Source organism: Miniopterus schreibersii (genome assembly GCF_964146895.1).
Source record: "Miniopterus schreibersii genome assembly, chromosome: 12".
Lineage (NCBI taxonomy): Eukaryota > Metazoa > Chordata > Mammalia > Chiroptera > Miniopteridae > Miniopterus > Miniopterus schreibersii.
Genome location: NC_138112.1, coordinates 73,578,925 through 73,605,374, shown reverse-complemented (window position 1 = coordinate 73,605,374; position 26,450 = coordinate 73,578,925). Strand labels below are relative to the sequence as shown.

General features: G+C 65.5%; 1 protein-coding gene across 1 annotated transcript; it reads right to left on the bottom strand.

Moving 5' to 3' along the window:
- Nucleotides 1–2,937: 2,937 nt before the first annotated feature.
- Nucleotides 2,938–15,995, bottom strand: MUC6 (mucin 6, oligomeric mucus/gel-forming; the record flags this gene model as incomplete). Its single annotated transcript, XM_081154923.1, has 30 exons — nucleotides 2,938–3,169; nucleotides 3,648–3,867; nucleotides 4,296–4,331; nucleotides 4,809–4,871; nucleotides 5,161–5,304; nucleotides 5,482–5,638; nucleotides 5,749–5,988; nucleotides 6,070–6,255; nucleotides 6,573–6,683; nucleotides 6,830–6,971; nucleotides 7,113–7,264; nucleotides 7,715–7,824; nucleotides 7,914–7,966; nucleotides 8,051–8,300; nucleotides 8,417–8,549; nucleotides 8,649–8,743; nucleotides 8,831–8,992; nucleotides 9,245–9,382; nucleotides 9,461–9,533; nucleotides 9,689–9,793; nucleotides 9,971–10,109; nucleotides 10,286–10,406; nucleotides 10,833–10,955; nucleotides 11,098–11,305; nucleotides 11,437–11,546; nucleotides 11,653–11,743; nucleotides 12,102–12,228; nucleotides 12,311–12,554; nucleotides 12,886–12,948; nucleotides 15,938–15,995. The coding sequence occupies 30 exons, from the start codon at nucleotides 15,993–15,995 to the stop codon at nucleotides 2,938–2,940; spliced, it is 4,086 nt and encodes a 1,361-aa protein (XP_081011049.1).
- Nucleotides 15,996–26,450: the final 10,455 nt, after the last annotated feature.

Here is a 26,450-nt window from a genome sequence, read left to right as displayed (position 1 = left end):
TCAGGTGTGCGGTGGTGGACACTGACCCCGTGTTGGGGGACTGAGTGGTGAATGGAGTGTGTGGCCTGCTGGGCGTGGCCGTGGCAGTGTGTGCCCCTGGGGTCCCTGTGCCTCTGCTGGTGGTCTTGGGGGAGACGGTGGTGCGTGGAGGGGACGTGGTCCCAGAGTGTGCCGGGGCGGAGGGGTGTGACACGTGGGAGGTGGAGGTCTTGGCTGTGCTGACAGAGTGAGGGGCCTGGGTGGTTCCCGTTGTGGTCATGGTCCCTGGCGGAGCGGTGGGTGAGGGCCCTGTGCCTGTGACCGGGACGTGTGTGGATGGCGGAGAGGAGCCTGTTGGCCTTGCAGTAGAGGGGTAAGGAGAGTGGGTGTCTGGTTGCGTTGGGGTGACCACTCGGTGCGAAGTGGGAGTGACAGAGGAGGTGGCAGAGTTTGGAACGGGAGTGGACTGCGTGGTCTTGGATGGAGATGCTGTTGGGTAGGTGGTGGTGGTCCGGAATGATGTTCCTGTGGGCGGGCCTGTCAGGTGTGCGGTGGTGGACACTGACCCCGTGTTGGGGGACTGAGTGGTGAATGGAGTGTGTGGCCTGCTGGGCGTGGCCGTGGCAGTGTGTGCCCCTGGGGTCCCTGTGCCTCTGCTGGTGGTCTTGGGGGAGACGGTGGTGCGTGGAGGGGACGTGGTCCCAGAGTGTGCCGGGGCGGAGGGGTGTGACACGTGGGAGGTGGAGGTCTTGGCTGTGCTGACAGAGTGAGGGGCTTGGGTGGTTCCCGTTGTGGTCATGGTCCCTGGCGGAGCGGTGGGTGAGGGCCCTGTGCCTGTGACCGGGACGTGTGTGGATGGCGGAGAGGAGCCTGTTGGCCTTGCAGTAGAGGGGTAAGGAGAGTGGGTGTCTGGTTGCGTTGGGGTGACCACTCGGTGCGAAGTGGGAGTGACAGAGGAGGTGGCAGAGTTTGGAACGGGAGTGGACTGCGTGGTCTTGGATGGAGATGCTGTTGGGAAGGTGGTGGTGGTCCGGAATGATGTTCCTGTGGGCGGGCCTGTCAGGTGTGCGGTGGTGGACACTGACCCCGTGTTGGGGGACTGAGTGGTGAATGGAGTGTGTGGCCTGCTGGGCGTGGCCGTGGCAGTGTGTGCCCCTGGGGTCCCTGTGCCTCTGCTGGTGGTCTTGGGGGAGACGGTGGTGCGTGGAGGGGACGTGGTCCCAGAGTGTGCCGGGGCGGAGGGGTGTGACACGAGGGAGGTGGAGGTCTTGGCTGTGCTGACAGAGTGAGGGGCCTGGGTGGTTCCCGTTGTGGTCATGGTCCCTGGCGGAGCGGTGGGTGAGGGCCCTGTGCCTGTGACCGGGACGTGTGTGGATGGCGGAGAGGAGCCTGTTGGCCTTGCAGTAGAGGGGTAAGGAGAGTGGGTGTCTGGTTGCGTTGGGGTGACCACTCGGTGCGAAGTGGGAGTGACAGAGGAGGTGGCAGAGTTTGGAACGGGAGTGGACTGCGTGGTCTTGGATGGAGATGCTGTTGGGTAGGTGGTGGTGGTCCGGAATGATGTTCCTGTGGGCGGGCCTGTCAGGTGTGCGGTGGTGGACACTGACCCCGTGTTGGGGGACTGAGTGGTGAATGGAGTGTGTGGCCTGCTGGGCGTGGCCGTGGCAGTGTGTGCCCCTGGGGTCCCTGTGCCTCTGCTGGTGGTCTTGGGGGAGACGGTGGTGCGTGGAGGGGACATGGTCCCAGAGTGTGCCGGGGTGGAGGGGTGTGACACGTGGGAGGTGGAGGTCTTGGCTGTGCTGACAGAGTGAGGGGCCTGGGTGGTTCCCGTTGTGGTCATGGTCCCTGGCGGAGCGGTGGGTGAGGGCCCTGTGCCTGTGACCGGGACGTGTGTGGATGGCGGAGAGGAGCCTGTTGGCCTTGCAGTAGAGGGGTAAGGAGAGTGGGTGTCTGGTTGCGTTGGGGTGACCACTCGGTGCGAAGTGGGAGTGACAGAGGAGGTGGCAGAGTTTGGAACGGGAGTGGACTGCGTGGTCTTGGATGGAGATGCTGTTGGGTAGGTGGTGGTGGTCCGGAATGATGTTCCTGTGGGCGGGCCTGTCAGGTGTGCGGTGGTGGACACTGACCCCGTGTTGGGGGACTGAGTGGTGAATGGAGTGTGTGGCCTGCTGGGCGTGGCCGTGGCAGTGTGTGCCCCTGGGGTCCCTGTGCCTCTGCTGGTGGTCTTGGGGGAGACGGTGGTGCGTGGAGGGGATGTGGCCATTGTTGACCTTGTTCCTGGGCTTGTGTTTTTGGTGGTCTGGCCTGTGGTGCTGTGGGGTGATCGTGTGGTGGTTCCTTCAGGCTGGTGTTGGGTTGAGTTCTCTGTGAAAAACATAAAGGGTCTATTTGTTATATTTCATATTTGTTTGTCACGTGTCTTCTGCTGTCTTGTCTCCCTCCTCCTTCTGCGTTTTCCTTCCTCTGTGCACCTGTGGTCTGTCCTTATAGTGCCTGTCTGAGTCACTTCTCATTTTGGTTATTTTGTTTGTGTTTCTCCCCTGTAGGCCTACTGGGCACCCAGTGCATTGCACTCTCAGGGTTGTTGTAATGGGTTCAGGCCAGCCCTTTTGTCTTTCTAGTAGGGTTTCTTCAGGGACTTGGAGTTGTGTCCCTGATTTAAGACCTGCTCACTATAACTTAGATCCAGTGCCTTTGCTACCTCTGGTGTCCCCATACGCCTGGGCTCACCTGGTGTTGGGGTGGCCGTGGTGGCCGGGCGGGCAGGTGCTGTGGGGAAGAGAAGTGCAGAGAGCATGTTGTTAGCTCTTGGCTCAGTCAGGCTGTCCCCCTTTGGGGTTGGATGTGTCCCCTCCTGGGGGTTGGAAGCTGAGCTTTCATATCCATCTCCACTCAGCTTGGGCTTGGTGTTGGATCACCTGTGGTACATCCCCTCTGTGGGGACAGCTGGGTGGGGTACCCTTACTTTTGGGGAGCTCTGTCGGTGTATCTTGGGTGGGTGGTGTTGGCCGTGCCACTGTGGTGCGCACTGTGGATCGAGCTGTGGATTGGGTGGCTGTGCTGATGGGGAGTGCTGAGGGCTGCGTCGTGGCCTGTGTCACAGTGGGTGCAGTGGCCGTTGATCTGGGGGTGGCTGTGGGGGCCAGCACTGATGTGGCTCTCATGGTGACAGCGGTGGTCGTTCGAGGTGACCCTGCAGAGAACAGGGCCCAGAATATCCCTCCTGATCATCTGCCCTCGCCCCCTTTTCCTGTCCCACCTGTGCTGCAGGATCCTGGCCAGCTGGGTGCACTCGACCCCCTTGACTGGGGCATGTTTCATCCCAGAGCTTACACTCATCCAGCCTTGACTTGGGGCCTCAGTGGCTTTTCCAGTGACCACAGGTCATTGGGCCACTGGCTGTCGCTTCAGCTGCCCTTGCTGGTAGGACCCATGTCTGTCCCCTCATGGTCCCTGGACAGTAGGCAGGGGTGCTGCTATGTGGGGCGGGTGGGCTCACGGAGGGCTGGCCTATGCCCCCTGGGCCCGCAGGTGCCACATACTTTTTAGTGACAGTGTCCAACAGCAAGGAACGGCACAGCCTGTGAGCAACTTACCCTTCAGACCCCCTCTTCTGTGCTGGAGCTCCGGCCCACACCCCACGTGCATCCGCTCCTGCACGTCCTCTTTACCCCGCAGTCTCCTCACCTCCTGAGGGGGCTGTTGGTTCTGTCCCGGTGATCGGGGCTGTCCCTGCCTGTGTGGAGGAGGGGGCCGGGGCCGAGGCCGTGGGTGTAGGTGTGGCATGGGAGCTTGGTGAGGGTGCAGTGGAGCTGAGAGTGCCAGTGGTTCTGGGGGTGGCCGTGGTGTTGGGGTTGGCAGAGGTGGGCCTGGCTTCTGTGGTGGGCGGGCCTGAGTGAGGAAGAAAGGCTGTTACTGTGGGTACCACCTTGGGAGGAGCCCCCTCTCTTGCCTGCTGAGCCTCTGAATCATGCAGCCCCCCACCCCCAGTGGGCTGGACAGGAGGCAAAGGGACAGGCTGGCCTGTGGCCTCTGAGGACAACATCAGGTCCCTTCAGTCTTCCCGTGACAGTGGTGTGCAGGGGGCAGTGTTGGCTGGCCAGGAGGTGAGCTTTACACGTCCCTCCCCTCTGCTGTTCTGGTCAGCACTGGTCGCCCCCAGTGTGGGGTAGCCCAAGACTGCCCGGGTGCGTCCCAGCCCTGCTCCACCAGGCAGCCAGTGCCTGCAGAGATGGACACAGGCTGGGCTGACAGGTGACCAGGGACGAGCCTGGGGAGAGCGCCTGCTTCACCTTGGCACCTAGCACGTGCGCAATCACCTGTGGTGGGCGGCAGCGGAGTGGTGGGCAGCAGCACTGCAAGAAGAAGGGCAGTCAGCACTGTCCCCAGGTGCCGCCAAGCCTAGCCCCACCCTCCAGGGTGTCCCCAGCGCCTGAGGCAGGTGCTCCCCAGAGACAGAGATGGGACCCTGCTCCTCCACCCTCCTACCCCCATCTTCTCTCTCCCAGTACCACTCCCCAACAATGGTGATGGCCTGGCAGCCGGGACGCTGTCCAATGCCCCCGTAAGGCAGCTCTCCAGGCGGGCTGTCACCCACACACCCAGCAGCCTGGCCGAGCCTGGGTCTGGGTCTGCCCTGCCCCTGGGGGCTGGGAGTGGGTAAGTCAGTGTTGGGGAGGGGAGGCACAACCATTCTCCCTGTGTGTCTGCTGTCTGGGGGCATGGGGATATTGGCGCCCCAGGGGCACAGCCTGGGGAGTAGGGTGCCGAGCTGGCCAGAGGTTTGTGCAGGGGCTGGGGGCTGCACTGTGGGGCCTCCGGACTGAGCTTACTGCAGGGCATGCATGTCCTCTTGTCCTGGTCGAAGTACTCATCCTGGGAGCAGTTGTAGCAGCCTAAGGGTGGAGCCGAGAACAGCCAGACCTCAGTGCCGGAGCCGGAGAGCCTCTTCAACAGGCTCTGGCTCCTGCCCTCTGTTCACAGCCACTCTTGGCCTCTCCCCTGAACTGCCCAGACAGGTACCCCCTTGACCCCCACCCCAGTCACCATGCACTGTGCCTGCTGCAGTCCCCATGGCTCCTGGCTGCCCTCCCATCCCAGTCCTTCCCCAGCCCTCAGCCCTCTCCACCCTGCCCAGGAGGCCATCAGTCCTCTGGGCCCACCTCTCCCTCTCCATGCCCGCACCTTCGATGTTGGTGCCCGGGAGGCTCTGCAGCTGCTGGGGGCAGAGGCACGGCTGGTAGTGCCATGTGCAGTTGGCCTCCTGGGTGTACTGGAACTGGCCGTCGTTCACCCGCGTGTGGGAGTTGTAGAAGCCGCAGTAGATGGCTGGGAGGATGGGCGCCTGTTAGGCAGCCCTGAGCCCACCGCAGAAGCCCCTTGGCAAGGGCCTGGGAGGCTCAAGGTCCTGCTGCAGGGTCCCTTTGCAGGGCATAGCCTGCTGCTGCCTGCCCCAGAGAGGTGCTGCGCCATGATCACCCACCGGTGGGGGGACAGGGTACTCACGGCAGAAGTCAGGGGCCCTCCAGTCCACGCACACGCCCTTGTCCAGGCAGGCCTTGGCATAGGCGGCTACAGCGTCGCATAGGCACTCACAGTCCCCACCAGTGTCACAGCCACACGTGTCACGCACACAGGCCTCGTAGTAAGGCAGGCGGTACACCTATGGGAACCAGCCCTCAGCGTCTGCTGCTCGCCCTCCTGTCAGGCCCGGGGCCTGAGTTTTTGTCGTTGTGGGAGCCTGGAGCCCGGCTCCTGAGGCGTGTGGCTCACCTGGCTGTGGCAGGCGGCGAAGGTCTGGCTGTTGATGATGCTGCACTTGCGCTCGGCCCAGGCGCGGCGGAAGGCATTGAGGCTGCAGGGGTCCAGTGCGAAGCTGGCGTCCCCACACAGTGGGCTCTCCTTCCATGAATTCACGAATTCCAGCTCGCTGGACGCCACGTACTTGCTGCGTGTTTCAAAGTCGTCCTTCATGTTCCCGTTGTAGTTACCGCATAGGCCGCACAGGGCGTCCTGCGGAGGCCAGTGTCAGATGGGCAGGTGGACGGATGGGCGCTGCCCCACTCTGATGGCCTGGGCAGTGGCGCATGGTACCTGTGAGGCACGCGAGATCTTGATGGAGACGGTCATGTGCTTGTTCCAGATGACGGTCAGGTTGTAGCTGCTGCCGATGGTGATGTCCAGCAGCAGGTGCAGGGAGCCGGCCTTGACCCGGAAGTGCACCTGGGGGTCTGCCCCGCTGACTGTGTAGTTCCTGTCGGCCAGCACGATGGACAGGCCCTGTGGGGCAGGGCCGTCACTCGGCTGCCCAGTGCCGCCAGTTCTGCTGCCCCGCCCGTGCTCTCTGAGGCGGAGTGTCCGTTACGGACATGGGCCGGTCAGCACCTGCTGAGGGCCAGCTCTGGGGGCAGGAGGTTCCAGAGCGTCATGGACACTGTGCCAAGGGCTGAGTCAGACTCTGGGAGAACCGTGCCCCCCCCCACGCCCATGCTATCCAGATCCAAGGGGTACTGCTGCCCATCGTGGACGAGTAGGCACAGAGAGGCCAGGACCTGGGGCTTGGTGGCTGCCATGGGATACCCATGCAGCCTGCTCACCCCCAGGGATATCCTGATGGCCCGGGAGCAGGTGACACCCGATTTTCCACACACGACATTCTCTGTCAGGATCTTGAAGGTGGGCTGCGAATCATTGGTGCCGCAGCCGTCCTGTGGGGAGGGGGCACTGAGGAGCCTGCCAGGAGCCCTGTGTGGTCCCCCCAGGCCATCCTCTTGGCCCCCCTATGGCCTCCCACTTCCCCCAGGGTCTCCTTGTGGCCCCCCCATGACCCCCTCCCCTTCTCCCAGGGCCTCACCGTGGCCAGGATGTACTCGCAGTTGCCCTCAAACACGAAGCGCTGCCCGTCAAAGGTGACCACGTGACCCTCCCCATAGAGGGTGCAGGTGGACGAGCAGTGGGCGCTCTGTTGGCACGTCCACTTTCCCCTGGAGCAGGTACTGCGGGGAAGCAGGGTGCTCTGGGATTCTGAGAGACGTGGGCCACACGCACCCCAGAAGGATGCCGACCCCTGCCAGTCCCAGAGGACCCCGAGGATGGCCCTGGTCTACTGGGGTCTCCAGGGTGGGACTGTGGCTCACCAGGTCTTACAGTCGGTGTGGAGCTTGGCACCCCGGGGGTAGGAGGCTCCTGCAAACTCGCATGGACACTCCTCAGGGGGCACACACTGCCCGCTGGCATTCTCGTAGAGCCCCTTGGCACAGACGCAGCCTGGCTCACACTTGGTGGGCACCTGCAGGGAGGAGGGTCAGAGCCCTGGGCGAGTGGCCCAGCCTTGGGGCCCCTGCACTCCTCTCATGACACTCTGCCTGCCTCCACCCTGCTCTGGCTTTTCTCTTAGCAAAACCTCCCCTTCCTCAGGGAAGGTTCGGGACCTCTGTGCCTCTGGCTGGGCTGTGGTACTCCCTCCTTCCCCCCTAAGGTGGGGGGCCCTGTGCTCAGGGAACCCTACAGACTGAGCACACAGCCCTCCAGCTGCCCGGCATCCCAGCCCCACGGGTCAGGCTTCTCTGGGAGGACTGGGAGGAGGGAAAGAGCCCGCTCCTCTCCTGAGGACTTTGCACTTCCTTCCAGCCCAGCCAGGCTCTGAGGTTGCGGCCGCAGGAGGGTCAGCACAGGTCGTCCCCTGGGGCGGTCTCGGGAGAGGGGGGAGTGCCCTGCCCTTCACCCACCCCAGCCTTACACAGGGGGTGCCGGTGGCCAACATTTGGCATGTGGGGGCACAGGCTGCCCCAAACTTGTTCACTGAGGACTGGCTGCAGGACTGGAATGTCTTGGGGGCTGAGCAGGATGCTGTGGGGAGGAGGGGCCAGGTGAGGCTGGTGAGGCGGAGGCCAGGGCACCTCTCTGTCCAGGTCAGCTGCCTCCGCTGTGCTACTTACCCAGGAGCGTCTGTGGCTGTCCAGGGCAGCTCAGCCGCCCTTTCATACAGTAGCTGCAAGAGAGGCTGTGTGAGTGGGTGGTCCTGGGGCAGGGGCTACAGGCGGGGCCGGGCCGCCCCCCAGGACCCCTCACACACCAGATGACGCCATCGACCACAGTGGACTGGCCAGCCAGGATGAGCTTGTGGTTGTCCAGGAGGCAGGGGCACTGGGCCTTACGCACACACTCAGCCTTATGGTTCAGATAGGTGCCCTCGGGGCAGTTGCAGCCCTCCACGGGGACAGCGCTGGGGTGGCACTCGGCTGTGTGGTCCGACAGTGAGAGGCAAGTGCGGCCGCAGGCCTGGCTGTCATAGCTGTATGTCTGGTTACCCTTGCAGGGGATGGCTGCAGGGAGTCTGGGCGTCAGTCCCTTTGGAAGGTGGACCCTGGACCCTCATCATGACCCCAGCCCCCCACATGATCCCTGTCTCCCTGCCGCCCCCGCCGTGCCCAGCACGCACTGCAGTTGTCCACGCTGCTTCTCCAGCCCCAGAGCAGAATTCCCCGCGAGGCACACGCCTGGGCGTAGTTCCCCAGGGCCGCGCAGATGTGTGGAAAGGTTTCCTCGTAGTTACAGGCCTGGTACACGCATCTCTGCGGGCAGACAGCGGCGTGGGCGCCCGCCCTCCCACCACCCAGAGTCCCCCAGGTGCCCCAGCCCACAGCCCTCCTGGCTGCCTGCAGGCCCCCTACCTTGTAGAAGGGCTTGGGATTCACCACGGCGTGGCACTTCTCGAACACCGTGCCTGTGTTCACCAGCACCGAGCAGTGGGTCTCCGCGCATACCTCTGTGGGCACAGGCCCCGTGGGTGTCCCGTGTGCCCAGCGTGGGTCTCCCACCCACCCTGCAGCCGTCCTGGGGGCTGAGCACTCACTGTTGAGCTGGCTCATGGAGCAGGGGTCAGTCTCCCGTTCCAGGGCAGTCGGGCAGTTCCCTGCTCGCCAGGAGTCCACAAAGAGCGAGGCTGTGCCCTCAGGGATGCCCATGCTGGTCGTGAAGTCATCTGTCGTATCCCCGTTGAAGTTGCCGCAGAGCCCTGAGAGGGCCGGGTGGTGAGGGTGTGTCCTTCGTCCCTGTCCTGGCCCACATCCCCCTAACTGTGCCCTGGGCAGAAGGCCATCACGGGCTGCACCCCTGGGAGGGCTGGCCGCCAGGAGGGGGTGGCCCAGGGCCATGGGCACTGGACCTGCTGGGTCTGAGGGAAGTACTGTTGGGCCCCTTTGCCTCTGTTGAGGTCAGGCTGGCAGGAACAAGGCAGCTGCTGATCCTGGGCTGATGGGGGGCTCACCTCGGGTCTGGCCTCTGAACTGGGGCCCGACTGTGACGTAGGCCTGGAACACGGGCTGCAACTGGATCACCAGCTCCAGCCCGAAGGTGGTAGCCATCTGCAGGTGGGTGGATGTCTGCTTGAAGACCGTGATGTTGCCTGTGGGGACAGGGGCTCAGCGGGTGGCCTGCTTCAGGACCCTGGCCCCCTGGGGCACCTGGGAAGGCTGGACCATACCCGTCTTATACGGCAGCCACTTGGTGTCTCCGTTGTTGGTGATCACCTCGTCTTGGGAGATCACGATTTTGTCCTGGAGGGAGGGTGGCCGAGTCACTGGGGACCAGGAATGTGGGGTGGTGTTCCCTTCTGCGGGCCAAGTGGGGAGCAGTGGGAGCTGGGACTGGCAGAGGCGCCTCTGCTCAGGGTCCTGGGTGGGCACAACGGCTGCGGAGAAGGTGGCCTTACCTGGCTGGACAGGTAGATGAGGGCGACCAGGGAGGTCTCCGAGTGCGAGTATCCAGACTTGTCGTATGCAGCCATGAGGGAGCCCCCATCGGGGAGCTGGGGGCTCTGAGAGGAGAGCAGTAAGCACACGGTGGGGGGCTTGTGGTGACCCCTCCTGACGGGACCCCTTGTGATGTCCCCGTGTGGTGACCCCTCTTGGTGGGACCCCTTGTGATGACCCCTGCCCTGGGATGACCCCTCCTGGCATGCCCCTAGTGGGTCCCCGGGCGGGGGCTGTCCCACCTGGAGGAGGGTGTAGGTGCAGGTGCCGTGGAAGCGGTAGGGCCTGGCATCGAATGTGGTCACAAAGGAGCCGCCTTCCAGGGCGCAGCGCCGGGGGCAGGGCTTCTCCTTGCATTTCCAGCGTCCCATGGCACATTGGCTGTGGGTGGGGAGGGTGACCCAGAGTGGTGGGCGAAGCTGCTGGGGCCAGATGGCACCCCAGGGTGTTCTGGATCCGCAGAGCTGGCTGCCTCCAGGGCTGAGGCTACCCCCTGACCCACATGTCCCCCACATCCCCTCCTGTCCTTGTGCCCTCCCGGGATGCCCTACACTCACCAGGTGCGGCAGGTGTCTGCAGTGACCTCCCCGGGGGCATAGGTCACGCCGCCGAATGTGCAGGGGCACTGGGCTACTGGCACGCAGGTGAGGTTTTTGGAAACGTCATCAAGAACCGTACCTGCAGGAAGGGGCTCTCTGGGACTGTGTGGAGACACCCTCCGCCCTCCTGGCAGCCCTTCCCCAGCCGGTCCCCCAGGAGACCCTTGTCTCTGCGTCACACCTCCTTGGCTTGGCTGTGACCCTCACCTCCAGTCCCATCTGCACTCAGCGTTCTGCCCCCTCACACCAAATGCCCAGGCACAGGGCTGCTCCTGGTGAGCGGCAGGCCCTGTCCCTTGCCTGGCTCTGCCCACCTCCTCCCAGTTATCTCTCAGACATGCCCTCCCCATTGGACACCACCTCTCTGTCCTGTGGACTTGCACATGTGGCCGTGAGCACACTTTGGGGGTGGCAGGTGGGGCCTGGTTCCAATGTGCCAGGTGGGGCCATGTGCTGGGTGGGGTGGGGGCTTGTCTGAGGGGTCCCGCAGGGAGCGGCCCCTCACCTTCTGGGCAGAAGCAGCCGAAGGTGCACACGCCGGTGCAGCTGTGCTGCGGGTGGGAGCAGGTCCTGACACAGGCCTCGCCACACTCCTGGTACACCTGGTTGGCCGGGCACTGGCCTAGGGCTGCAGGGACGCGGGGGCTCAGGTGAGAGGGCAGGGGCACCCCAGGGCCCTGCTCCTCACCCAGCCCCTCCTCCACCACCTAGTCTTGTGGATGAGGTGGAATTGGGGTCTGGCCCTCCCCGCCGTCCGCCCGGGGACTCACAGCAGAGGCTGGGGCCCCGCCAGCGGCGGACGGGCTGGCCAGCCAGGCTGCAGTGGCGCGAGAATTCGGACAGTGTAGCACAGGCGCAGCTCTGCTGGCCCGGCTGGGCACATGAGGCCAAGTCCGCCTGGCAGCTCCGCAGGTACGGCTCCTTGGACACGTTGCACTCAGGGGCCACCAGGGTCAGCAGCCGGGTGCAGGTCTGGGCCTGGGCAGAGGGCCGCTCGGTCATGGGGTGAAGGCTATGTCCCACACCCACCGTTCGGACTTGGAAGGCTGTGGCTGGCCCCACCCTGGCTGGAGGACTTCCGGCCCCGGGTGGCCCCATCCCTCACATACGTGCTCTGCCTGCAGGACCTGGGGGCCGGGGATGGCCTCGTGGGTGCAGATCTCATTGGGGTCGTCCAGCTTCTGGAGGGCGGCATACTTGTGGGGCTCCAGGAGTGTGCCTGTGGCGGGGGTAGGTTCAGCACCATGGCTGGCCACAGGGGGACCTGGGGGGACAGGGTCAGCACCATGGCTGGCCACAGGGGACCTGGGCCCGCCCCCACCTACCATCCTCGCTCAGAAACTCGTTGGTCTTCTCGCCGTCGAAGTTCCCGCAGAGCCCACACATTTTGCCCATGTGCCTGTCTTCCACCAGGACCTGTGGGAGGGCGGGCGGGGCCACGAGGGGTAAACAGGGAGGGGCGGGGCCTCTCGGAGCCCCAGGACCCCTTGCCCAGATGCAGAGGCTGCTCACGCCTGCTCCAGGGGCCCAGGGCACCCTCACCCTGTAGGTTGTGACCGCCCTCCATCCCCTCCCCGGGAATCTCTTTTCTCACTGGATGGTCCTCATTTTCAAGTGGGGAGGCTGAGCCTCCAGCAGAGCCCAGGCCCGTCCAGGCTCCTGGCCAGAGTCAGCACCAAGTCGGGACCTCCACCCTGAGGAGGGCAGCCCCCAGCTCCACCCCCCAACCTGCCGGCCTCCAGGCGCAGCTGCCCCCCCCCACTGGCGTCCTCACCATGAGGTGGCCCCCCGGGCCCCACACAACCACCAACTCCAGCTCCATCTGTTTGGCCACCAGCCGCACGCTCTGGCCAAAGGGGGTGATCTGCAGCCCGTTGCTGGTGTAGGGCAGGCTGATGGCTCTGTGGGGAGAAGAGTGGTCAGCGGCAGCCCCCTCATCCCTGGCCACTCCCTCGGCCCCTGACACCTGGCCACGTGGCCTACCCCACGTCTTTGATGGAGATGACCTCCTGGTTCACCGTGACCACGGAGGCCCCCAGCTCCACAATGACCCGGGAGATGTCGCCGCCGGGCCCTCGCCGTAGCTGGACGCTGAAGGTGGGCGAGGAGGCCTCTTTGCAGATGGCCGCAAAGACATAGTTGCAGGTCCCCTCGAAGTCATACGAGTGGCCGTCAAAGGTGGAGAAGTGGCCGGCCCCCCACGTGGAGCACCAGCCTCTGCCCGGAGCTGTGGAGGGAGCCAGTGGGGCCTTGGAATTCTGTAGCCCCTGGGGAGCCCACGCTCGTGCCCATGCTCCAGGCCCTCCTGGGGAGGGTGGGAAAGAGCCCCCGTCCCCACACCCAGAGCTGGGGGCTGGTCCCGCTGAGCCTTACAGGAGAGCCAGCTGCTGCTGTGTGGGTGTGTCATCAGCCCTGGGGGCTGCAGGACACGAAGCTGCGGCTCAGCCCCTGCCCCACAGAACCCCAACCCCTGCCCCGCACACAAGGTGGCTGAGGCTCTCCAGTGGCTGGATGTCCCGTGTGGAAAGCCCCGACCATGGCCACCCTGTGGTCCTCACCTGTCTGTGGGGAGCCTTTCAGCCTCTGGGGGCCTGGGTGGGCAAAGGAGGTGTTGTCCAGACCTGCGTGGACAGGGCCCATGTCAGTGCTCGGGCCAGCCACCTCTGATCCAGCGCACAGCCCACCCCCGGCTGCTCAGAGCTTAGCTGTGGGCAGGGCCCAGGGCTGGGAAGGGACCACAGTGCTGGCACCAGGCCTGAGCATGCCCTGCTGTGCTCCTCACACCTTGGACTTCTGTTCACTCCCTCGCTCATTCACTCACTCCTTTATTCCGTCACATCTGCACCGCACCAGCACCTGGCGTGTGCCTGTCACCTGCTGGGTGCAGGAGACAGCGTGGGGACAAGGCCCCGAGAGCCCCTAAGGAAGGCGAGGCTCACGCACACGTGCACACACACACACACACACATGCACACGCAGTGACCAGGGCCAAGGGCTTGGAGATGACATCTCAGGTCCCGCTGGGAGGGTGGGGAGGTTGCTGCGGAGATTCGTGTGGCTGAGCGCCGCGCCCAGGGCAGGTGGGTCCGGACACTGGACACCAGCCCTCTCTGGTGCCCACTGGCCCTGGGGTGTCTGCTGGTCTGCCCACCAGGCTCCCATCCCTCTGGGGTGGCCGGGCAGCCGGGCTCCTGCATGGATCTCATTGGGGGTGGTTGTGGGGAGGCGAGGGCAAGCCCTGAGCTCAGAGGGGCTCGGCGGCCTGCAGGCAGGTGGGAAGCGGGAGAGCTGGAGAGGAGCTCAGGGCGGGGGCTCTGTGTGGTGGGACCCCTCTCTGTTCCCACCCTGCCCACCCTGTCTCCCTCTGGTGTCCGCCTGGCTCTGCAGACGCTCAGAGAGGCTGTGGCCCCACTGTGGGCTTCTCCCCCTGGGGCCTAAAAGTGGCTGAGTTCCTGCTTCCTGTGGTGGCCATTGCCGGAGAAACGCCCAGGGGCCATGGGTCACGGTGCCGGCAGGGGCAGGCAGCACTCTGGACAGAAAGGTGACCCAGTTCAAGGGACCTGGACCGGGGCCTCCCCTGTGGGCCCACCTCCCTTCTTACAGCCGCCTCCCGCCTCCCTGCGGCCCTCCCTGCCCCTGGTCCCCGTGGAGGTCGTTCTTGGGGCTCGGGTGGGCCCGAGGGGAGGTTTGAGTGCTGGCTGGCCTCCGGCTCCCATCCCGCCTGGGGCCTCGATTCTGCCGTGGCTCCCGCCCCACTCGGCGGCTGGAAGCAGCTCAGGGGCAGCTCCTGCCTGCTCCCGGTCCCCGCACCGGTCCCATCAGCCGTGTCTCTGGGCAACGCCTGCCCGGCAGCCGTGGGGTCCCAGCTGGGGTGGGCAGCACAGGGAGGCCCTGCTGATCCACCTTCCCGAGGGGGCGGTGACCCTGGGCATGGCCCTCCTGCCTCCAGGGCGTTGGTCTCAGCGCACGGCTGTGCCCGCAGAGGGTTACTTCCAGTCCCTGCGTCACCTGACGCCAACCCTCGCCAAGCCCTGTCTCATCTCCTGTCCGTCACTCTGCTCGGTCCCCACCCGGCCCAGTGGCCTCGGGCTCTGTCTTGACAATGACGCCCCATCCCACCTTGGCTGCGGGGGCTCCTTTGAAGATGCTCAGGAGGCCGCTGTGCTTCCCACCACTGTCAGAGCAGGCACTGACCCCTGGCTGGACTCACGGAGCCCTAGGGCGGGCTGGTCCGTCAGCCCTCAGCCGCTGGACCAGCCATGCGGGGCCAGAGCACTTGCTGTCCTGCACACTTGGCCGTCCCGCTGCCCTGCCGCCCCTGCCTGTTCTGGCTCCCCTGTGGCCCACCTCCCTTCTTACGGCCACCTCCCCGGCCCTGCAGGGGCCTCCTTCCCTGTCCCACAGCCTCAGCCTCCCGGGACCCCGGTGTCAGACCTCATGCCTCTGGTCCATTAGGGCAGGGCCCATCTCTCCCTTCCTCCCAGGCTGGCACCAAGGTGGTACTTGGAGCATTTGCTGAGGTTCAGACAGACCCCCCCCCCCCGGCACACGCACAGCCTGGACCCCCTTGATCCCCAGACCTGCAGGCCCACCCCTCACCCTGCTGGCTCCAGGGCACCTCCCTCCTCCCCCAGGCTCCGGGTCTAGGCCTGGGAGTCCCCAGGGCCAGGGAGGGGCCCCGGAGGTGGCCTCAGCTGGGCAGGGGTCCTGGTGCTCAGAGCCGCCCTAGCGGGACAGGGGGGGCCTGGAGTTCTGGGGAGGGGCTTCGAGGGAAGGAAGGGTCGGGGCCGTCCCAGGGGAGACCCACTGGGCTGGTGTCTGCAGCCTGCCCCCTGCACCTGGGCCCACTCCCAGCTCCCCAGGGGCGGGTGGGGATGTGGGGCCACCAGGGGAGGGACAGCAGGCCGAGGACTGAGGAGAGAGAGTGAGACCCTCTGGGCTCAGCTGCCTGAGCTCTCAGGGAGGGAGAAGACACGGGGCCTGGTGCCGGTCAGTGAGGAGGGTTGTAACGTGGGCAGTGCCTGGTTGGCAGGGGCACAGGGATGAGGGTGGGGAGGAGGAGGGGACCCCTGCCCTGAGGGCTGATGGGCGAGACTGGGTAGGCTCGTGGCAGCCACACAGGGGTGATGGTGCCCCACTTTCGCAGTCAGGGAAACTGAGGCCCGAGCCGCCTGAGTGGTCATCGTTCGCAGCCAGGACCCACGGAGCTGGACCTCCATCTGGGCTTTCTGGCCCCAACACCCACAAGGCCCTACATCACTGTGGCCACCTCTGGGGACCCCATGACCTCTCAGGACCCCCTTACCCAGCGGGAGGGTAGGGTGCCCAGCGCAGGGCTGAGCCCCAGCCCTGCCCACCCAGCATGGGCTCTGGCACTTCAGCCTTTGTGGAGGACACTGCCCATCCCGTGGGACCCCCGCTCACCCAGGCCCAGAGCCCACCCTCCCTGGCGAGGGTGGCCCAGGCCTCGGCCAGCACGAGACGGTCAGAGCGAGGAGGGGCTGGCCAGCCCAGTTTTGGCCAAGTCAGAGCAGCCAGGGAGACTCTCCCCCTTGGGGGCCGCTGAGGGCACCTGGCCATCCCTGGTGCGTGGCTGTGGCCCCCACTCACCGGCGCCGAGCAGGGCTCCCCCGCAGGACAGGAGCAGCAGCAGCCGAGGCCCCAGCATGGTGCGAGAAGAGAGGTCTCCGCAGGACCCGGCCCCCCTCACCGCTAGACGCCAGGCAGGCTCGCTGCACCTGTGCACCCGGGCAGCCGGCCTCAGGCGCCTTATGTAGGGGCCACGGGCCCTGCCCTAGCCGCGCCCGCCCGCGCCCCACGCTCCGCGGCCCTCTAATTGCCACCGCGGCCGGGCGCAGCGGTGGCCAAACAGGATCTCGGGTGCTGCTTTATCAGGACTCTTGGAAAAATTCTTCAGCGGGCAGCGGCCCCATTATCACTCACTTCCGCACGGGGGGCTGGCACTCTTCCCATCTGCTCCATGCTGAGATTGCCAGGGGCCGTTGTTCTGGGGGACGGTTCTGGGGGTCAGCATGGGCACCGTCAGCCACAGCTCGGGAGCCGAGGTGGGGCTTGTCCAGGGCATGGGGGGAGATGCCAGGCACCCTCTGCCCCCGCAGAGAGCCCAAGGTGCCAGCACAGCTCCTGGGGTGAGGGACCCCCAAAGGGCACTAGCATGCTGGACCCCACTCCCCACCCTCAGAAGAAAGACCACCCAGTGGAAGGACCCTTCCAGAGGGGACACAGTCCAGACTGCCCTTTGGGTTGGGGTCCCAGGTGCAAGGCCATCATGGATGGGCAGCCGGCCTTGGGGCTCAGACAGAACAACTGCCCAGAGGCCTGGGGAGTTCCCAGGGCTGACACCCAGGCCCGGGTACAGGGGCTGCTCCTGGAGACCCCTCCTCAGCCAGCCTCCTGGGGCTTTGGGTCCCGGGCAGGGGTAGAGTGGCCATGCTACACCCCAGGGCCCCCAGTTACCTTTGCTGACCCCCACAGCTCTGAGGCGTCACCTCAGGCACAGGAGCAGGGGCAGGCGGCCTCGGGCTGCCCATTGGGGGTGTCTCCGTGGGGCTGTGCCAGCCTCAGGTGCAGATCCCACAGCCCCCCGGGAGGGCAACGTGACTCCTGGGGCAGCATCTCAGGGAGCAGGGGTGGTGGGGCCAGTGGGCCTTTGTCCGTGGGCTGGATATCTACCAGGGTCGTGAGGGGTCAAGGTCATGGTCAGGGTGAGGTGAGGGTCAGGTCACGGGTGTTTTGGACACTCTGTGGGTCCCTTACAGTGGGGGAGCAGGGCAGGTCTAGCTCTCCAGGCCAGCTTGGGTCTGAGTGGGGCCCCACATTGGAACTCGGGGTCTGGCTCAGGGGGCTTCCTCTCTCCAGAGGGTAGTTCTGGACCCACTAAGATGTGGGGTGTGGGGGAGCCCCAGCTCCCTCCACTGAGGACCTGCGTCTAGGCCGCCAGCCAACCCCAGGCCCGGGCTCCCTGTGTGGGGCTGACCACGGAGCCCGTGTGGCCTGGCTCGGGCCCCCTCCCACCCTGGAGGCCCAGCCGCTCAAGCCCGGAAGCTGCCACCTGTTTTCCTGAAAGAAACTCTAGTTTTAATAAAGTTGTTCTAACAGAAACCGCTCCCGGCAAGCTGCTGGCCCTCAGGCGCCAAGTCCCGGATGTCGCCCGTCCTGTCTCCGTAAGCTCGAGTGACCCCAGTACCCATGGCCCGGAGTGCACCCCACCCAGGCCACTGAGAGGCTGATGCAGTCACACAACTGGGTAAGGGGTCCGGGGTGCCCCCTGGGTTCCCTGCAGCGAGAGGCAGGGCCGAGAGGGGCCGTGGCCTGGGGTCTGCGGACAGTCTGTCCAGGCGTTGCCGCGGGGCCGCCCTGGGGGCTCTCCCTCCAAGAGCTCACGCAGTTGTGGGGTCCCCTGATGCTCCAAAGGTACAGGCAGAGCTGGGGTCCCACAGGGGTAAGGGTGGGCCTCCCTCAGGCCTCAGGCCTCAGGCCTGGCCCGGGTGCGGAAGGTGAGGGTGCCCGCGTGGGGCCCTGGGGAGTGATGTGTCAGGCCCAGGACAGGCGAGGAGGAGGGGAAGCCAGAGCCCTGGTGGGAAAGCACCCCGGCGCTGGAGCTGTGTTCTGGGGGGCCATCGGGGGTCATCCCCCACCACATAAAGCCACCAGGGCCTGGGTGCTACCCATCCCCTGCGAGCCCTGGGCCTCCAGCAGCTCCACCTGCCCCCCAAGGGACGTGCCGCCCACCCACAGGCCTGCCCGCCCCCCCAGCAAGCACCCAACCACGAGGCCCTGACACGGGTGCTCCCCCACACGGCCCCCAGATGTCCCTCAGCTCCCCCATCCCTGCTGACTGCCCTCCTGCGTCCCGTCTCCACTCAGTGCCCCATGTTGGCAGCTGTGGGGTCTCCCAGCAGTGCCTCACTCCGTGGGGGTCTGTCCGCCTGTTCTCCAGGTCCTGGCACCTGGAGGGCCCAGCAGGGGCAGGTGAAGCTGCAGTCACGGGACACTCCTGGGTCACTGGCCTGCAAGGCCTGGGGAGGCCCAGGGGCTTGTGGCAGACAGGGGGTCCCCAGTGTCACCCCCAGCAGCTTGAGGGACGAAGCTCGAGCATGTGTGTCTGGGTTGTGTGTGGAGACGTGTGTATGTACACGTGTGCATGCATGAGTGGGTCTGTGTGCATGTGCGAGATGCAGCTTGAGTTTCCTGGAAAAACCGTTCCAGGATCCGTGACCGCACGGCTGCTCGGCTTCCAGTGCTGGGGTTGGTGGACGGCTCCGTGGGTGGTGGCTCCAGGGCCGCAGGGGCCGGGGAGGGGGCATCACAGGGAATCCTGGAGAATGGCGTGTTTGTGGTGACCCGGAGGCGCTCAAACACGCTGAGCAAACAGCGGGGAGATAAGCGTGTGTGTGGCCATTGTTTCCAGCGGTCTCGGCGATAAGCGCAGTTCCCGCTGGCCGAACCGGGGAAGCGGAACCGGGTGGACAAGGGGCAATTGTGCGTCCTCAGGCCCCGCGGGGCTGAGGCCTCTGCCCTGCCCGCCCTCCCCGCGGGGGCCCTGAGCAGCACCGGGCGCCCTGGGGCCAGGTTGTGAGCAGGGAGCCCTGAGGCACTGAGGCCCGGCCTGGGAAACCCGTGTCCAGGGCAAGGGCCGCAGGCCGATTCCTGCTTCCTGGCTTAATGGGGAGGATGGGCCCTGACCTTGCGGCCGTGGCTCCTGGCAGCCCTGACCTGACCTTGGCTGGGAACTGAGGGACTGATGGAGACACTGGCGTTCACCCCGGCCGGGGCTTGCGGAAGGCTCTGGAACGGGCGCAGGCCTGGGTCCCGTCACAGGCAGAAGGCCCCTCCGGGTTTGCTGGACTCTGGTTTACAAGGTGCCGGAGCACATGCTGGTTGGCCCATCCCCTGGACCCCACCTGTCAGGTGTGATGTTCCCGGGGCGGGCGGGCAGGTGGGACATCACTGCCCCCAGGTGTGGCTGCACTAACCATGGTCACATCAAAGGGCTGAAAACTGTGCCTTTCAGGTGAGCTGGGTTAGGATTTTGACATGGGAGCAGAACTGGCCTTTGTGTGGTCGTGCCCAGGCCTGGACAGCTGCCCTCGCCTGTCCGAGGGGCCCGGGCCACGGTCCGGAGGCTGTGCTGACCGGCCAGCACTGGGCTGCGCAGTGGACGGGTGCCTCATTGCAGAGCCAGTGGGGACTCCCACTGACTCATGCTCAGTGGTCGGCCAGGCTGACCCTTGACCTGGCCTGGGAATTGGGCTCTCAGGTACCTGCTGCTTGGGGACATCGTAGGGACCAGGAGGTTTTGCCTCCCGAGCAGTGACCTGAAGCCCCTTCTCCCTGTAGTCCCGCCTCACCTGAGACCCTCACCCTGGAACCGCAGCCAGCTGGGCCCCAGGTTCTCAATTCCAGGCCCATCCGGAGCTGCTGGGTTGGACCAGCTGGGGACAACCAGAGCCAGCACCACAGGTGGGGGTGGGACCCAGGGAGGGTGCTGCAGGGTGTAGACCCCTCCCCTCCTCCCTGAGCCCCTCCTCCAGCAGAGGCCCCCAGCGCCTGACCCCCACCATTTGCACTTTCACCCTCTGTCCCTGGGCCTGGATTTGGGGTGGGCATTGCCCCCACCTCAGCCCCTGCCCTTCCTCCTGGGCTCGGCCTCCCCACAGGGCAGCCTCAGTGCTGCCCACTGCCCACGGCCCTGTGTGTGGCCCTCAGGGGAAGAGACCATCACATCTGTGGCTGTAGGAGGGGTCCTGGCGGCTGCGGCTCCTGTCCAGGGGGCAGGAAAGGGAGCCTGGAGCCAGGAAGCCGCTCTCCAAGGGCCTGGACAGGCCCGTGTGCTCACTGCCCACCGTCTCCAGGCCAGGCCTATGGGCCTTTCCATCCATTTTAAGTGCTGGGCCCTGTGCTGGCCCTGACGGGAGCACCACAGACCAGGAGTCAGTGACAGGAGGGGTGGGCCGGGCCCTCCAGGGAGTGGGTGCAGGCCCACCGGGTGGGTGGGCAGCTAAGGGGCAGCCTGAACCTGGGTGGGCTGGGAGAGCTGGCCCGGGGCTGGATGCCCGCCTGCAGGAGTGGGGCCTGGCCAGCCCCCCCCCCCCCAGGGAGGGCTCAGCGAGGGATGTGTGTGGGAAACTGCCCAGGAGGGGGGCCTGGCCCGAGGCTTTGGGCAGCGTCCAAGGGGCCCCCACCTGGCTGGTGCTTGGCACAGCTGCCCAGCATGGTTGTCACACCTGACCCCTTGATCCCACCCCCATCAGGGCACCTCTGACTCCACTGTGGCTGGAGTTGGCACCATCCAGCCAGCACCCCCACACACCTCCGACCCTGTAGGGGGAGCCCTGGCTGCCCCTGAGATGTTCACTGGCTCCATGTCCGTGTGTCTGGTGGGAACTCAGAGCCCTTAGCCCAGGCTTGTTCCCCCTGATCCCTGAGTGGAGGGTCCCAAAGGCTCCACTCCCAGGGTCCTGGTGTCCCATTCCAGCCCCCGGGCCTGAATATCTACTCCCCCCACAGCCACAGCCCTGACCTCGAGAGCCCCCCGACCCGGCCGAGACGACCCCCCAGTGGCCCCCCACTGGGTTCACGGTGATCTCCGGAGACACTGAGTGAGAAGCGGAGAGAGAAGGCGTGTCAGGTGGGAAGTGGGGCTGGGGCTGCGGCAGGCGGGCGTGTCCCAGGCCCGGAGGGGTTATCTGGGCCGCCTTTGCCTTCCAGGCACATAGGTGGCAGGTTTCGAGTGTTTCTTCTCTGCTGGTGACCTGTGGGGGGGCTTTGGGGAGGGTGGGGGACACTGGCCCCATCTGTGACCCTGGTTGCTGGCAGCCAGGTGGGGATGCCATTGAAGTAGGACTGGGGTGCACCTGGCCCCCCATGGAGTCTGACACTGGTGAAGGACATGTGGGGGTGACTCTGGCGGACACTCGTTGGGGTGTCTAGCTCAGGCAGCTGCAACAAAGCACCCGGATGGGTGGCTTTTCAAGGACACACAGTCGCCTCTCCCAGGCCTGGGGTCTGTGAGAGGTGCCGGCGGGTGCGGTTGGTGAGGCCCCTTCCTGGTTGCAGATGGCACCTTCTTGCTGTGTCTTCACATGGGGACAGATGGACAGGAAGGGAGCTCTGGGGTCTTCTTAGAAGGGCCCTGATCCCATCATGGGGGCCCCACCCTCAGGACCTCATCACTCCTGACTCCATCACCATGGGGTAGGGGCTTCCACATATGACTTTGGGGGGACACAAACATGCAGTTCATAGTGGGGAGACTGTTGTGGGGGACATTCAGGTTCCAGCAGAGGCACAGCCCCGTGGTCTCTGTGGGAAGATGCAGCTCAGAGCGGGGAGGGCCCGAGCAGCCTGGGATGGCTTCCTGGAGGAGGAGGGTTGGAGGAGGGGCAGCAGACTCTCGGGGCCCAGAGCTGGGCCGGGTTGGGGAGAGGCCCCGTCATGCCTGGAAGTGCCCAGACATCTGTGGGGACACTGGAGAGGGAGCAGAGGCCAGGCCAGAGGGTGTCCTGGGCCTACATGGGAGGAAATGGGTAAACTGAGGATGGAGCATCGGGGCAGGGAGGTGCTGTGCCAAGGAGTGAGGCTGGCAGGGGAGAGGGCAGGGTCACAGGGGACACTGGTGCCAACCCTTTGTGGCCTGTTCATGGCCAACGTTCTGAGCTCCTCAGGCTCTCAGTGGCCGGTTCCTCGTGGCCAACCAGTGAGGACACGGCACAGGCTACGTGGACCAGATGGATTTCCTGGGCCGCTCATGCCAGATGCCGGTCTGGGGACCTTGGGGCCCTGGTGTCACGGAGGCAGCTGCCAGGGGCCCCAGATTTCACAGGACTGGAGCACCAAGGCCCCACAGAAGCACTGGGGACAGGACAGGCGGCTTATGGAGGGGTCCTGCTTTCTTATGCAGTTGACAGTCCTCACCGGGGATGTTTCCCCCCCATTTAGAGTGGACGGGAGGGAGGGAGGGAGGGAAACATCGATGCGAGAGAGGCCCATCGACTAATTGCCTCCCGGGGCCGGGGATCGAACCTGCAACCCAGGTACGTGCCCTTGACCAGGAATTGAACCCGCCAACATGTGAACCCGGGGGGACACCGTTCAACACCCCCAAACTCTTCTGTGTTCAGTGCTTTCCACGTGGCCACAGTGCAGGGTGTCCTCTGCTCACTGGAGACTGTCATGGGGGCTACGCCACCCATCTTTGTCATCCCAGGGGGCGTGGGCGGCAGGCCTGTTCTTTCCAGGCCTCGGCTGTGTCCTCTGTCATGTGGACATGTGGCCCATGGTCACCGAAGGAAGAGCCATCTCGGACGGTGCTGCTGGTGTTGCTGGGCACCTCTGGGCTCCTCCTGTGGGTGCGCCCTCCAAGCCAGACCTTCGTCCCTCAGCCTCCCTTTCTGTGGCTCGCTCGCAGCCCCCCAAAGGACCACCCCAGGGTCACAGTCTCTCATCCCCCACTTTTTCCTGCCTCTTCCTGGGTCTTGGCGTCACCGGGATGAACATGGTGCTCCCAAGCTTGGGCCTTTCTGGCCTGAGTCGGCCCCCAGCCCTCTGGCCAGGTGCCTTGCGTGGTGCTCATCACCTCGGGGACATGGGTGGGCTCCCCGGTAATAATAAGGGCAACAGCAGTGACCACACGGCAGCCCTGCCCTCTGCTTGTCTGTGCCTCAGAGCCCTGACTGTCCCCCAGACAACTCTCAAGTAAGGAGGCCACCAGGACTTGGACTGGCCTTGGGTTTGACCAAATTGTAGGCGCATCCCCCAGCGTGGCTCCCTGCACAAGACCCAAGATGGCTCCCTCGGTGGCAGGGCCAGGCAGGGGGCCCAGGGTTGTGATAGAGCCGGGGTGGCTGAGCAACTGGGGCTGAGTCCCCACCGAGTGTGCCCCTTGGAACAAAAGGCTCCCTGTGTGTGGAGTGACCAGACACCTCCCGGCCATCCCTGTGCCAAGGGTCCTGCTTGTATTCGACACAGGGAGACACTGATTCTATCCCCAAGTACAGATGGGAAACCGAAGCACAGAGGGGCAAGTGGCCCACCCAAGGCCACCCAGGGAGGAAGCAGAGGGTCCAGCACCTCAGGCCCGGCCCTGAGCCCACCCCACAAGGCGATGCAGACTCATGTGTCCCTGCGGGTGGGTGTGCGGGGCCCCGGGGGGTGCCAGCAGGTGGCTGAGCCCCGGCCCAGAGGCAGACAGTGGGGAGAGACAGGTGGGGTCAGGTGACCACCGAGGTTGTCCCAGACCCTCAAGGGACAGGGTCCCCACGGTAGGGAGCCCCTGCCTTGGGGACCCTGTTGTGGGTATAGGCCCACGACGTGGCACCCACGTGTCTACAGGTCCACACACATGTGCCACGTCCACACACACGCGGGGCCTGGTGCACACGCTCGCTGCTCACACACTTGTGGGGTTCCACACCCACTCACCTGCCCACAGATCACACGTGGGCTCAGGTGCACACAGAGCCCTGTGCACAGGGCACAACCCTTGCGGGACGGAGTGCGGGCTCCGGGCGCCCCCTGCTGGTGGGCGCCAGCATTGCCGTGCCAGCCTCTGCCGCCTCTGGGCCCTGGGTCTGGCTGAAGCCGGCTCTGCCTGGGCAGGACTAGAGACCCTGCCCCATCCTGGGTGAGATCCCTGGACATCCGGCCGCAGGAGCCCCCTGAGCCTAGAGGAAACATTAAGGTGGGCAGAAGGTGAGGTGGCAGCGGGGCCTGGCAGGGTCTGTGTGAGACTCCAGGGAGAGGGGGCACTGGGGTGGACCTGACCCGAGAGACCCGGGGGGTCCCCTAGTTCTCCGTGGCTGTGCTGAGCCCTCCTGTCCTGTGAATGTTCATAAGGGGCCGGACTCAGGAGGCCAGCTCCCCTGCTGCTCACGAGGCCGGTGGTGAACTCTGTGCCACATGGCCTGGCCGAAGTCAGGGGAGTGTCCCCAGCATCCAGCCCCTGGGGGACCCCCCTCACCAAGGACTTGGAGGGGGCTTCCCCAGCAGGTCTGGGAAGTAAGAAGGTGTCCTGCCCCCTCACCTCTCCCTCCCCAACACCATCTCAACCCAAATCTGCTTCTCTTCACCTCGACACCCCTCCCTTGGGGCCCTACCCCCAACCTCAGGCCTGGTCATGACCCAGGGGGCTGTTGAGAGCGAGAGCATAGGGGCTGCCATGTCCTCTGGGCCCCAGGCCTGCCCTTGGGACTCAGGGTTTCTGCAGACGAGGTGCTGGGGCTGCTGATTCCCATTCAGATGCCAGGCCCGGGACCCTGTATATTTACCGAGTGCCTGACGGGCCTGGGGGTATCTGAGGGGCAGGTTCAGCAGGGTGGCAGGTGGTCCCGGTGGTGGAGGCTGGATCCTGCCCTCAGCTGACCCTCCTGACTTCTCAAGGGACACAGGGCCCCAAATCTGGGGTGCTGTGGTCACCCCCATGTGCAGCCCCTGTCCTGGGTGCACCCCCAGGGAGAGGACCCTCCTAAAAGGCCCCTTAGGCCAAGGCCCCGCTGGAGACTCCCCGCCAGCCCGTTCAGCTCACTGCAGTTGGAGAGCACATGAGGGAGGGGACCCCTCGTAGTGCCTGCCTTGTGCGGCCTCTCAGGCCCAGGGTCATCCTGATGGTCATCGTAGTTGGCACTGCTTTTGGGGCAGCTAAGGGACGGTGCCTGGCTCAAGGCCTCCATGCCCCCCAGCTGGGTGTGCACCCATCTCCCAGGCACCCCCTTTGTCACCCCCCCTCCTAAGGGCCTAGGTGGGGGCAGACAGGGTGCGTGGTTGAGCTGCTACAGGGATCTAGGGCGGAGGGGGAGGCAGTGAGCATGGACATTGCGCCTGAGCTGGGCCTGGAGGAAATGGCTTCCTGGGTGGCCTCACCTGTGACTGGGACCTGGGCTCCAGCAGAGGGCAGCCTGGCCACTCTCCCAGCCTCTCCTCTCAGACACCACCTGGGGCAGGGCCAGGGGGGGCGGCCTGGGCCCGGAGGACCCGCCCAGCTCTTGACGAGATGCCTGCTGGCTCCACCCAGGGGCTCTGGGCTGAGGGCACTGGTGCCTGGGCCCTGATGGGAGGGCGTGGTCTGCTGGGTGTGGCCACCGTTCGGTTGCCCGGGGAAGGATGCAGGGACCAGGAGGACCTCCTGCCCGGCCAGGGGTACACCCTGCAGAAAGCGGCCTCCCAGGGCAGCGTGTCTTGTCCAGTTTGGTGGCTGTCAGGATGCTCTCGAACGTGGCCCTGGGCTCCTGCCCTATCTCCCCACCCTCACCCCGGCCTGCCCCTGTCCTAAATTCCCGCCCCCCAGTCCCTGCTCAACCCCCTTGGCCCTGACACTCTAGCCCTCAGACCCAGCCCTGCACCCCACACCCTAACTCCTAACCCCTAACCCTACCCTAGTCTCCCTCCCTGAAGCCCCCTGACCCAGCACTGTGAGGGCTGACCCCCTAAATCTCCCACCTGCAACCATGTACCCCTCCCCCAACCCGAGCTGATGTAATACATGGAGCTCAGGAGAGGCAGGTGGGTCCCCACCGGGCTGCACCCTGAGTGTGTGGCCATTGGACACACAGGCACGGGACCCCTGCCCTCTCTGGCCACATCCAGGACACCCACTGGGCAGGTCCTCTTGGGGCCAGAGGGCAGCCTGGACTCAGGGTGCCGTGCGGGGAGGGGTTGGGGGAGCCCTACCCTCCTCTGCTCGCTGGGCTGCTGCCCCGATTCTGTGACCTGGATGAAGGGACAGTCCCCCGGTTCCTTTGTCTCTGGGAAGTGAGAAGCAAGCGCCACTCCTGCCCGCCTGGCGTCCTGGCCCCTGGGATGCTGGTTTCTCCAGCCCTGGCCAATTCCTGGAAGATGCCAGAAGGGTGGTGGTGCTGGACCTGAGCCCGCAACAGGACCTGGCCATAAACCGGGCGGGGTGGGGGATGCGGTGTGGACAGTTGACCCTCCCTGGTGGACTTTCCTCCCAGCCTGGCCCCCAGCTGTCAGCCCTTCCCAGGAACTGGCACCTTTGTTTGTTCCTTGAAGGAGCTGGTGGCATTGCCCGGCCGAGCCCTGGCAGGCTCCTCTGCGGGCCCTGGAGGTGGATAGGTGGAGGCCAGGCTCCTCGGGGGGCTCTGAGGCC